This window comes from Lepidochelys kempii, chromosome 12 (genome assembly GCF_965140265.1).
Source record: "Lepidochelys kempii isolate rLepKem1 chromosome 12, rLepKem1.hap2, whole genome shotgun sequence".
In the NCBI taxonomy this organism is placed as follows: domain Eukaryota; kingdom Metazoa; phylum Chordata; order Testudines; family Cheloniidae; genus Lepidochelys; species Lepidochelys kempii.
Genome location: NC_133267.1, coordinates 24,964,421 through 24,977,431, shown reverse-complemented (window position 1 = coordinate 24,977,431; position 13,011 = coordinate 24,964,421). Strand labels below are relative to the sequence as shown.

Sequence of the window (13,011 nt, the reverse complement as noted above, 5' to 3'; positions counted from 1 at the left end):
TGTTCCTAGCCAACTGTTCTTAATTAAAGAATTGTCACTACAAAAGTGAGTGTCTAGAACTAGTTTGATAGACATCTACATTTTAAATGTTGTGCTGTACTAAACCAAAGACAAACAGTCATTTATGATTTGAGAGTAGAAGATGTATGGTTTAGACTAGCCAGGGAGCATACCAAAGAATTCTTACACTGTTAAGTTGCAAACAAATAGAGTTGACTCTTACATATACCTTATGAAAGGCCGAGATGCTCCAGGAAAATGGCTATGTGATTAGAAGAGACCATGGAAAGAGTCCAAGACACCTTCTACAATACACTGTAGAATTGTTGGAGCACCTGTCAAGTGACAAGTGAGCTGGGAGCCTCCTGACTGCACTCACATTAGCAAATAATGACTTTAAGGGGGAAGTTCCTTCTAGACAAACATTTCTACAGTAAATGAGATACGACCAAGTGATTAAGAAATTAGTAAGGGAAGGGAGAAGTCATTAGGTGTTTGGTGCCTAACTGCCATTTGTGCCCAATATTTATATAATTGGAACTCACAAGTTATGAAGGAGGATAAAATAATATTGTAAACAAAACAGTTTAAATGCAAACTCAGGAAAGTGTTTTTCTAGAAAGTCTTGTTCAGAAAAAGTAACCATTCCTGGAAGACATGTACAGATATGGATCCATTTTGTTCATGCAGCTACTACTGTCCCTCATTTAGACTTGTTAGGTACTGTAGTAGTTCATATTATAAGTGCAACAGGAAACACTGATGCAAAGTACACAGATCAAATCAATCAACTAAGGATTTTATACCTGACAGAAGTGCTTCATCTTGTCCAACACCTTGTTAACTTCTGGGACTACATCTTTGCCATCCACTAATATTGGAACATTGGAGCGATTCCTCAGGGCAATATGAAGCACAGCCCGATTCTGAAACAAGGCAGCATGGGAGACAAACATCATAAAATATTAACTGAGGCAGTTTGGCAGTGTAGATACACAAAACAGCACCCAGAAGGCAGCAATATAACATTAAAGGCTCTGAAGCCTGCCTATCTAAGGACCTCTCAGACTATTAACTTTAAAGTCTTCTACAACTACTAGCCTGCATCTCTCTCTCACTATTTCTAACATGCTCACTGTGGTATCTAAGCACCTGATCAGATTTGCCAGAGTTGGTGGAAAACGGTCCAAAAAACTGTCCAAAACTAGAAAAGTATGTAGTATGCATATTAGGCAAACATTAATAGATTGCAATGAGAGAATGAATTTGAAGTTGTAGTTAAAAGCTTGATCTTTTGATAAGCAATTTTAATGCATTTGCAATTCATACTTCTGCATTAAGCAGAGATTATGGTCTTCAGGATTGAAGATAGTTTTATGATCAACTCCTAGTTGTAGTCAATAACACAAGGGTGTTATGTACTTTAGCAGTTTCTCAATGACTACAGCAGTAACAGGAAAATACAATATACAGGAAAAGATAAATAAGCATATATAAGTAGCAGCCACGTAACAGGGAAATTGATAGCAGTGGAATAGAAGAACATGCTTAACAGAGAGAGGCCCCCAAATACTCGTGTGATATGTTAGAATTCTAGAGTAGTGCCAAATTCTAATCTCAGATGCACCACACCCTGCTTATATCAGAAGCCAGAATTTGAGTCTTCATCTGCAATGATGAGTTTGTTGCTGCTGTAATCTAGGATGGAGGATTTACAGTTAAACAATTCACCTGGTCAGTGAGGCAAAGCCAACAAGGAAGATATGAACTGCCAAAGTTTATGGGTTAAATTACAGTACTAAAACCAATCTAAGAGAGCTTTGGTGGCTGCTGGGTCAGAAGACTCAGGAGCCTCCTGAGCTACAGTTATGAAGATGCACCCTGTTTTTAAATTGAAGATGAAGGATGGTCCTGGTCATTCTTCGCCATGGAATCAAATATATTAGTATTTGAACTGATTTCTACTTTATCTTAAAACTTTTCAAATTGATAAATACTGCATTTGAAGAGATTTATTTCTGGTGCAGTGACCACTAAACGGTAGCTTACCATCCAAGTTAACACTCATTTGGGATGTACACATGACATTGCTATGCATGGGTGCACTAATTAGGACTTTTGCATACATGCACACCAGGCAGACAAGGCCTCCAGCATCAAAATATAGATCAACCTTAAATGTGGTCAGCTTGTTTAGATTTAGAACATTCTCTAAATTAGAGTACAAGTCAATTCTGAATCTTTATTGCTTTGGACATGTTAAATATTTCTGTTTGATGGTATCCCTTTTAAGTAATCAGGACACTTCTGATTTTAAAAGATTTGACATGATGTTCTGCTTGGCCAGATAGAGTGTAAATTAAACACAGATCTGTTCCAGGTCACCCGTCTGATATAGTTCTGCCAACTATAAAGGAGACCTAGGGGTCTGATAAATGCAAGTGTTCTTGGACTCAAAGTGTTTTGCATTACTACCTCTTACCACAGCAGCCCTTGAAGTAGGGCATAAGTACTGGAGGCCAAGCAGGGAACCAAGTCCACTCCTCTAAAATAATGTTACCTCAGAATATAGTTCTCTGGTGAACACTTATTTTGACTGGTATATTGTTCCAAGGCAGGGAAGAGAGCAACCTCATAAGGAGTAGTCAAAATGGACTACCTTGTGATAAGCCACAGGCTCCTTATGCCAAATTGAGCCTCCGAGGGAGGCAGAACCTCAACACCCACCCCTCACACCAATCCCTAGATAGTTAATAAAAATAAAGAGCTGAATGGGGCAGAGCTGTCCCCTGCTCAGCCAAAATAACCTTAGAAAGCAGGGTGCTCCCACCTGGGGCTGCATGACTGCACATGGGAGGAATGAACAATCACAATGACTTTGAAACTCTGAAGGAGAAAAATAGTAATTTCATTCTGAACTTGGACCAGTGAACTCTCCCAAGCATCATTTCTGAATTACTGGTCAGAATTCAAAGAAAAGGTTTGATGGGCACAAAGACCCAATTTTCAGACAGTTGAAATACGAGGTCTGCACATATGCAATTGCAAGTACAAACTGGCTAAATTCCTATTTCTGGGTCCAAACACAGACTTCAGCTTTCTGAAGAGTTAGGTTTTAAAATGGTCTGTAGTCATTCTAGCCACTGAAGTTTTAACTGCTTGCCTTTAATATTTAAAAAAAAAAAAAAAGGGCAGGCAAAGCCTTAGCTGGAGCTAAAAAAGGACAAAAGTAAAACAATTAAGGGCAATGGATTAATACAGAAAGGGAGGAAAAACTGCCTTTCCAAAGCTGCTTTATCTGGACATGACAAAACACCTCTACAAACACTCAATACTCACAAGCAAAATATAATACAACTGCTGAGCTCTTCGAAGCAAAGTGTTTAACAGTGTCTCTGCAAGTTCACATAGAGAATGAACACAAGTAAATAACTTCCATCAGAAAAGCTCTAAAATGTGAAAGGAACTTTAATATTTAAGATCACCCAGATTTTCTTCCATTCTCAATTTTTAAAAAAAAACAAAACCACCATGAGTAGCTACTTAATTTGTTTTATCCAACCTAACTAAAGTCCTATGCAGCACACCACCAACTTTGAGCAACAGTGTGTTCTAATGAGCCTGGATACAGTGATCACTTTCACACTTAGAAAAAAGGGAAGGTCTTTGTTCTCTTGATGCAATAGGTGGCTAGTTCCCAAAAAACTGGGTTTATAACTGCCACTGACAAGTATCCTCAACGGCACAAAGTAGAAGTTGTTACACAGTTCTTACTAGAAGTTCTTGTGTCATTTGCTCAGCTTTACCACGACTAGTCTTAAGCAGAAACAAAGAAAGTGTCCCCTTGCATCTAATACCCTGCCCCATGTCAGATCTGAGCTCTGTAATTCATCAGTTGGTCCCATCTCCATTCTCCAGCAGAATACCTTTAGAACCAGACCAGTGTGGGAAACCATTTCTGGTCCAGTTTCCTCCACTTCCAGCAGCTTGGGGCCCAGTAAACTGTAAGGCTGGTCTCCAGCTCTCCACCTCACCTCAGTTGCCATTGATGTCACTACTTGTTTTTGGCTTCTCCTCAGAGCCTGTGTGTGTATGGTGTGATGAACATGAGCAAAGAAATAAATACTATCACCACATTTAATAGTTCAATGCACCATAAGTAGCCATGTGGTAGTAATTTCCAGCCCCACACCCCTCCAGCATAAATATGCATAACCTAGGTCAGTGGTTCTCAACCAGGGAATGTATACCCCTGAGAGTATGCAGAGGCCTTCCAGCAGGTACATCAACTCATCTAGATATTTGCCTAGTTTTACAAGAGGCTATATAAAAAGCACTAGTACAGTCAGTGCAAACTAAAGTTTCATACAATGACTTGTTTATACTGATCTATATACACCACACACTGAAATGTAAGTACAATATTTATATTCCAGTTGATTTATTTTATAGTTATATGGTAAAAATGAGGAAGTAAACAATTTTTCAGTAATAGTGTGCTGTAACACTTCTATATTTTTAGGTCTGATTTTGTAAGCAAGTAGTTTTTAAGTGGTGTAACTTGGGGGTACACAAGACAAATCAGACTCCTGAAAGGGGTACAGTAGTCTGGAAAGGTTGAGAGCTACTGACCTAGGTGATATAGCCACAGACAGAAATAAACCTTACCTCAGTGAAGTTGATCTTCTCTCCAGTGAACATTTGATCCCTAGCATTTTCAACACCCCTTGACTTTGCCTGAGAAGGGTAAAAAAAAAAAAAAAAATCATATTCACTTAAGGGAAGAAGAAACTAGCCCCTCCCAGATAGACCAACTGCATCAGAAAGACAATTTCTTCCATAAAAACTGGCTACAAGAGTTATATTATCTGCCAGTAGTTTACAACTGTAAGAGTTTTCTCCTATTTTAAAGGAAATTGGTTAGAGGGTGTTTGTTCACTGAAGGGAGAGTGGTATAGGTGAAACTGACACGACAATCTCAACTTTTTAAAATTACTCCGTTTCATCTTGTTAACATCAACAATACACCAGTCAATAGCCTATTTATTTATTTTAATAAACAGAAAAGTGATTGAAAGTAATTTTTTCCTGCAGGTCCAAATTTCTGTTAGTACTTCCAAATATGATGCATCACAGATACAAGACTGTCTTGGTCTTTCATCTAACTAAGTAGCCAGGGAGAATGGTAAACCTGAACATCACACTGAACTGAGGTTATCCAGGCAAATCTTTTCAGAAATGACAGTCCTGAAGCTTTCAGATGACTATTTAAGCAACAAAGGATGTTTCATGCATCACTTTTAAACTGTGGATATAATTCTGTTAAGGACTTGACACTTGTACTAATTTAGTTTGGTTCTTTTTTTATATATAATGTAAACAAAGTTTGTTGTTCTTTAAGAGACCTGCACTGATCTTTAAAAGCATCAGATTGACAGGAGAAACATTTTTGGCTCCACAAACTGATATTTCATTACATCGGAATGGCCCAATTGTTATATGGTTAATGCCAGCATGTAGACACAGATTGGGCTGTGGTGGTGATTTGAGGCAGCTCTCAGATATACTCCCCCACTAGACTGTACAAAAGCCCTCTGCCAGTGCTCTGCAGCTAGGGAGCAGATAACAGTCATCTTTCATGGCATAATCTTCCCATTCTCAATTCCATGAGGAGTCCCAACTTGTATTAATGCAGACATCAGTATTATCTTATGTTGGTTGCTCTGCTGCACAGCCAAACCCCTCCTGAGGTGGGTAGCGAGGTGGGGCTCATGGTCAGTGAGGAGGCTTTGGTAGAATAGCTCCTTACAGAGTCACGTTGCCTTGGGGCCAGAAAGCAAAGCTGTGAAGCTATCCCTAGGATGGTCTGCAGGTTTCATGGGCTTGATGTCTACCAAATCCTTGTGAAGACAGGAAACTATCTACTCTTGAGAGCTGGGCTGAAGTTTTCCCAACTCCCAATAGGCACCCAAATACCCTTGATAATCTTGACTTTTATGTCCTGTGCTAGAACCAACTGTGCCAGGAAGGATTTAGCTCTGCATTTTTCTACAACTTATTTTCATCTTTCGATAGATCAGGGTGAACATAAGGAATTACCAGTTCTATCAGCATCTTCATGACCTCTTCTGTAACACGGTTCTTCGAATAATCCACCAAGATATCCCCATGATCAGTATTCAGAGTCACACTGCCAACAGAGATGGTTTGTTAAATTGCAAGTTCCTACAGAGATATTATTTTATGCATGCAAGTAAGAGAGATTACCCAAATAATTTGGACCCCAAATCTACAAAAGCTAGTAAGAACAGCCAAAGGGACAGTTTTGCCCAAACATTTCATAAGAGGATTTACTAGATACTAAACAGTTTAATTGGACTATAATTTTCCAAATATAGTGTCCATTTTCTCCTTGGAGAGTTTAAATAGAATGAAGTCTATTAAACAGTGTTAGAAACAATCATATTGACATTTAGGTCAATCATTTCAATAAAAACAACAAGATGAAAAAAAAAAAATCAAGTCAAGGATTCATATTCATTCCAGCAGCAAAGTGTGACAAAAGCAGGCCTGCTCAAACAACAAAAACAAAAAACACACACACGACAACTAACTAATACAATCCCAAGTATAAAAAAAAAAGCACTCTGCTCCATTCAGTATTAATCTCATTTGTGAGTTGTGTAATCTAATCCTCACTGTCCAGCGGAGCGCTCCAAATTACTTAACTAACCCTTGTTTGAAGAATATAGTCTAAATCTCAGAAGATCAGCATTTTTAGCCTTAGATCTGTTGAAGGCTGCAACATGAAGATGTGTTTATTAGAAGTAGCACCAAGACAAGTCATGTATTGCCATGCATTTAGTCTTCTTGGAAAATGGACTACTTTATTAGCCCCTTGCTGTAGTAGGAAGCGCTAATTATTCCATACCCCAAATTATTCCATACCCCATCCAAAGCAACAGAATCCTCCAGTCATATACATCCTAATTTTGTTTGCACTGGGCACTACTTTTACAGCACACTTCTCCTGTGTAGGGGAAACTCATAAAACTGTTTCCTATTACTCATTCCAACACTAGAAAACAGTGTTTCTACCCAAGGAATCTTGCTTCCCTATGCTATGCTATTTTTCTTTTGCTCCAGGTGCTGCGCACCCACAAATCCCATTGAAGTCAATGGAAGCTGCAGGTACTCAACACCTCTCAGGATCAAAATCTACATTGTTCACTATTCTCTCCTGTGTCTTTCTGCAGCAAGCTTTCCTTTCCCCAGTGTCTGAACACAATTTATATACTATTTTGGAGTACACAGCTATGCTAGGAATCTAACAAGAGCAAATTAAGACATAGCCCCTAGCCCAAATAAATGTGATGTGACACAACAAGCAAGGGCCATAAACAGGGAGGGTGGAGCAAGATGGGGAGATGCAGGACTAAGGTTATTATTGTAACATCAGTAACTCAATCAGGCATGTACATCTGGGTCCAATAATTTAGTATTTTTTGTTTCTTTCTCCCCCTAATCCTATCAGAACTAAGATTACTGTACAGATTTGAATGAGGAAAGGAAGATATTTTGGCAAAAAGCTTTAGGATACCATCAAAGAGAAGAACAGGCAGGCATCAGAAAAGCAGATAGTAAGACTGAAGGAGAAAAAGAATTGTAGCAAATACAACATACTACAGTCTGATCAGCCTGTTCTACCACACTTTATATACTTTTCTAATGCTGGGTCTAGGTTTCCAGTTTCCTCAGGTTAAGTATGCTTAACTCTTGGGCCTGGTCACCACAGTTTTTGTACTGCAAAACTATCAACTATTTTGGTTAGGAGGTGTTACTTAGGCACTAAAAGTAATAACTGCATCTGTTCTAAGGGCCAGCAAAGAATGGGGCCCCATTTACTAGGCACTGTATAAATACAGTAATAGACAGATCATGCCCCAAAGCACTTACAATCTAAATTGACAAGACAGAGTGGGGGAAGGGTATATAACACAAGCAAAGTGAACAATGCGATGGCAGCAAGCGTCATTAGCTTCACATTTTATTTTGGTGGGGGAAGTAAGTTGGAGTGGATCAGCTAAATGGAAAGAAAGTGAAAGGGGAGGAAACATTGAAGGGAAGTGGGGAGAGGAATATGGGCAAGGGGAGAACAGAGTAAGAGGGGCAGGTGTGGGTTAAGCTGAGGTGATGCAATCGTGAGGGAGAAGGTTAGAGAAAGCAGCCAGTCAGCACAGGGCAGAGAAAGTCCAGTCAAAACTGTAGAAAGTTCTCTGCATGTCTGAAAGGTCCCTGCTGCTGCTACAGCTACTCCTACCAACTGGAGTCTCTGGCTGGTTTTTCCTCTACACTTTTAGATATACAATCCCTAGTGTGGCTGCAGTTATCCTGGTATAAAGGTGCTTACACCAATATAGCTTGCTATAAGCACCTTTATACAGGTGAAGCTTGCTATACTTGTATAGATACCTTCTAATCATTTAACTACATTCACATTAGGGGTTGTACAGTTCTAAACAGATTGAGCTAAAGCAGTATAAAACCTGTTGAGACAAGCTCTTTAAGAAGGTACATTTTATATAGGTTTGTCACATTTTTAATTTGATACTAAATTGCTTTATGCACCCAAAGTTTGAACCTACTTTACTAACAAAATATCATGCCCTTTTGTATATCAATAGATTTTTCATAATTTAAAGGAATTCTAAGAACAATCTCAGACTACAATTAAGCACAAGGAAGTTGCAACAGAGACTATATTCTAGTCAATGTATGGTAAACTTAACTTCACATCCTTGAAGCTTGGGCTCCCTGTATTCTACAGAAGTATTTTATTTATTCATGGGGGGAGGGAGAATCAACCTTAGACCTAGAAAATTAAGTATCCCAGACAAAAATTTTAGTTACTAAAAATGGAGAAATTCTTTGAAACTAGTCATTCATAATGCTTTCCCTGTTCAGACGAATGAAGGGGAACTTCCCAAATTTATCTTTTATACAAGAGACGATTGGATCATTGTAGCTGCTGCGGGCTACCACAACAAATCTAACTACCACCCACACCTCATCTGGAGTATGAAGGGATATAATGTAATTTTATTTTAAACCTACTTAAGAGTATGCGACTCTTAGAAGAAATCCAAAAAACCCTACAGATCAATAATGTTCTGCTACAGTGCACATTTTGCAATGCAGCATTTATTAGATGGTGCTACCCACATGAAAACAATGACTTGTCACATAAGCCACGTCCACACTTAAGTGATGTAACAGTTTCTTGTAAAGCCATTACCATGGTACCATACAGAATATTGGTCTCCCCCCCTACAATGTTAAATATAAAGAAGCCATTTGGAACCTTGAATCCATCATTGCTCAAATTCCCAGGTGACTTGTAATGCTTTCCGCCCCATACACACTAATAGTTAGCCTAGAGGCTCTCTGTTCTTTTCTGATGTATACCTTACTACAGTCATTTATGTCTTTGTAATCGCCAAGCTATATTACAGCAATGCACTCTACTTAGGGCTATCTTTGAGAAGCACTCAAACTTCAGCTGGTGCAAAATGTAGTAGTCTTTTCTGAGTGGGGCAAGCGGTTATGAACACATACCAGCACTGCATACGCTGCACTGGCTATTTGCTTCAGAAAAGCTCGACTCAGTCTGCAACCTCCACGTAGTTATGATTTGCTGGGGTTATGCTGCTGCCAGCAGTTTTGGTGCTGAACCCTCCACAGCTAGTGGTAGGGTATTCTTAGTGGATAACCCATGCTTCTGGAATCTGCTCCTTCTGTCAGCCTGCCAGAACTAGAGATTGAATTTCAAGGAGCAGTCAACTATGAGCCAGGTGATGGATTAACTGCTCTCAGCATTTGTCAAAAGACTTGTGCATTTTTTGTTTAAGAGTTCAAATTCATGTGACATTGTGGGAAGTGTTCATACTTGCCTCCAACTATGAAGTATGCCTAACTAAACCGCAAATGTGACCTTTTCTCAGGCAGGTGTGCAGCAAAGGAGGAGTATGAATGTAACAAACATGGACAGACATTCTATGCTATCCTATTAGGCATGTAAAGAAGGAATGAAACAATAGGTGTTCTGGATTTTAAAAGGATGTATATTTTATTGATCTCATTTCAACTTTATTTTAAGTAGTCACACCTCTAGACACCCCTGCCCTCCTCTCAACAAAAAAAGAAACTATCAAATTCAGTCCCTAATGCTGTATTAGAGCCAGGGAAACCTTGTAAGCCAGAATGTACTTTCTCTGCTACAAAGAAACTAGAATATTTGTTTTAAAAACTTACAGACTTTAAAGTACAAGGTGACACAATCTTGTTGCCAGGATCATAGGTGCAACCATTACACAGAAATGAGGATTTAAAAAAGTCTATTCTTTCATCAGCATAGAGAAAGTAGGCATGCAAGAAAGCTCTTCTTGGACACTAATGTGGAGAAATACATCTTGGTCTTCAACATACTCTTTAAAATACTTAAGCCGTTCATAAAGCCCCTTTTCAAGATGATGCCCACAATTAAATCAATCTCCCACCCAAGTGATGCCTGACAGGAAATTATCTGTACACCAAAAGGCAAAAGCTCAGGGTGTCTGTATTTCTCACCATGATCTACAGAGATCTGAAGAAGCTCAATACTAAATATTTAGCACATGTGTATGTTAATGAATTCTAATCACTCCTGCTAGCCAGGGTAATCATGGCTCCATTCGACAGAGAGGCTGAGCAGCGTTAAACACGGTCTGTGCCTATCCTTGTGCTTCCCCTTCCTGGGGCACAATCCCGTATCGCTCTTGCGGTGTGCTCTGAGTAACTATGGGGGCACCAAAGGTGCTGGGGGCAGTACTAGGCTCTGCTCAGGGCCAGCCCGGACACCCCGCTGGCTCTGGGGGCCGTTCGGCGCCCTTGCCGCGGGGCTCACCATGACGAAGCAGGCTGCTGCGAGAGGCCGAAACACGACGGACCCACAATGCCCCTCTCCCCGCCGCAGCCCCGCGCCGTGCTTCCCGGCACGTACCGGGCCGCAAGGAGGAGTCAAGGGCAGGCGGGCAGCCCGCCGAGCCAGGGGGCTCTGCTGGAGCCGTGCCCGAAGAGCACCACCAGCTCTGGGGGGGAGACCGCCCCGTCCCCTCCGCGCTGCACTCCCCAGGCGGGCGGGCCGCGGGGACCTAGGCCATTGGGGCCAACTGGTGCGGAGACAGCGCCCCGAGGCGGCTTCCGCTCCCTTGCGGCCCTACTCGGGCAGGTGGCAGGGCCCGGAAACGGCTTCCGCCAAGCCTCCCCGCGGCCCTGAGCGAGCGGGCCCCTGGCGGCGCTGCGCGGCCCGGGCCGGGCCCCGCCGCCTACAGCTCTGGGAGCGGGGGCTGGGAAGGACCCTGCAGCAGCCCCGGCCCCGCTGCCCGGGGAGGGGACCGGTCCGGCGGCGCCCCAGCCGCCCCCCGGGGGCGGGGGCCGGGGTCGTGCCGCTGAGTGGGCCCACCTGAATTTCTGGAAGCGGTCCTTGTCGGCCTCGAAGAGTTGCCTCAGGACGAGCGTGGCGGCGTTCGCCTTGTACCACTCGGCGAGCTTCCTGAAGGCGGGGTCGCTGGACAGGTCCATGCTGCTAGCGGGCGGCGATGCGGCGGGCAGAGCAGGCGCTGGTGGGGACCGGCGGTTTATAACGGCAGACCCGCCCCTCCAGTGCTGGCCCCGCCCCGGCCCGGCCCCCACAGGCCGGCCCCTTGGCGCGCTGGGTCTGGGCTCCGCTTACACGCGGCTGCAGCCCCCGTGGCCGTGACTGGCCTGTGGACGGGGGTCCGCCCGGGCAGGGGCTGGAGCCGTCACAGCGCTCCCTTGGGCGGCGGGCTAACGCCTTTCCCGTTCGCAGCCGCCCCGGCACATCCCTGCAGGTGCGATCCGGGATCCCGCGCACCCAAAGGTTACCGTGAGCGCCTTGCGTGCCCTGCGGACTGTGTGAGCTTCAGCCTGTCACCGAGCCCGCAAGGCGCCGCCTCTCCCTGCTTCTCTCTCTCTCTGGCGCGGCTTCTGCTTTGGATCGAAGTAGACTTAGCTCTGCGGGGACGAGACTAGAGGCGAGGTGTTTGTTCAGAACCTGGCCCAGGCGGGACCTCCCTTCGGACTGGGATCTTTTGATCAGAGGCGGATTTACCGTGAAACAGTGCGGTGGCACGGCGCCCCCAATGACGGCCCACCCCCAAAATGCAGGACAAATCTCATCTGACAACCTGCCCCTGAGTCCCAGCCGGCGGTGCGGCAGAGCTCAGGCAGGCAAGCTGCCTGCCTGCATTCTGTGGCTGGCTGCTGGCACGTCTCTGCGTGCCCCCCTGCGGGGTGGAGGTGGCTCTACCTGATTCCCCCGCCCCATGCAGTGCATGGAGACCCGCTGTCCCCATCCCCCCCTGAGGGGGTGCACAGAGACATGCCAGCAGCAGGGCTAAGGTGGCTCCCTGCCCGCGCTGCCTCCTTCCACCCGTGCCGTGCCACACCGCTCCCGGAAGCAGCTGGCATGTCCCTGTGGCCCCCGGGGCTGGTGTGTCTCTGTGCATTGCCCCCAACCTGAGCGCCAACTCCGTAGCTCCCATTGGCTGGGAACTGCGGGCAATGGGAGCTGCGGAAGTGGCACGCAGAGACCCCCGCCTAGAAGCTGCTGCCAGAAGGGTATGCCGGTCGCTTTGGGAGCCGCAACGCCCAAGGTAAGCCTTGCCCCCCTGTTTTAATACCATATGCTGCAAAGAGCCACAGGAGGCACATTAAAGAACCACTTGCAGCTTGGCAGCCTCAGTCTGAGTATCACTGCTCTACTGGAATCACACATCACAGAATATTAAAATACATCACATTTTCCTGAGTGACAGTGAGTACGGCACTTTATGTATTTATCCATTGTTATTTAATTATACCATATATTCCTGAGTCATGCTGAGCACACCACTTTATTCACTGTAAAATGTTAACATTTAAATTAGAGGTAAAATACCAATCAAAGGGAGC

The 13,011-nt window shown here is 43.7% G+C and overlaps 1 protein-coding gene across 2 annotated transcripts in view; it reads right to left on the bottom strand.

Annotated features, from left to right (window-relative positions):
- GPI (glucose-6-phosphate isomerase) overlaps window positions 1-11,720 on the bottom strand; it is a 28,627-nt gene extending 16,907 nt beyond the window's left edge. The window contains exons 1-4 of one of the 2 annotated variants that reach the window (XR_012154508.1): window positions 11,501-11,720; window positions 6,100-6,190; window positions 4,669-4,737; window positions 807-926 (exon numbers count right to left, since the gene is read on the bottom strand). Coding sequence is in view for 1 of the 2 variants with exons in the window: in XM_073307921.1 (XP_073164022.1) it covers window positions 807-926; window positions 4,669-4,737; window positions 6,100-6,190; window positions 11,501-11,619 (399 nt within the window). In the remaining variant the exon portion in view is untranslated. The remainder of the gene's footprint in view (window positions 1-806; window positions 927-4,668; window positions 4,738-6,099; window positions 6,191-11,500) is intronic. The other variant, XM_073307921.1, reaches the window with a different exon arrangement.
- Window positions 11,721-13,011: the final 1,291 nt, after the last annotated feature.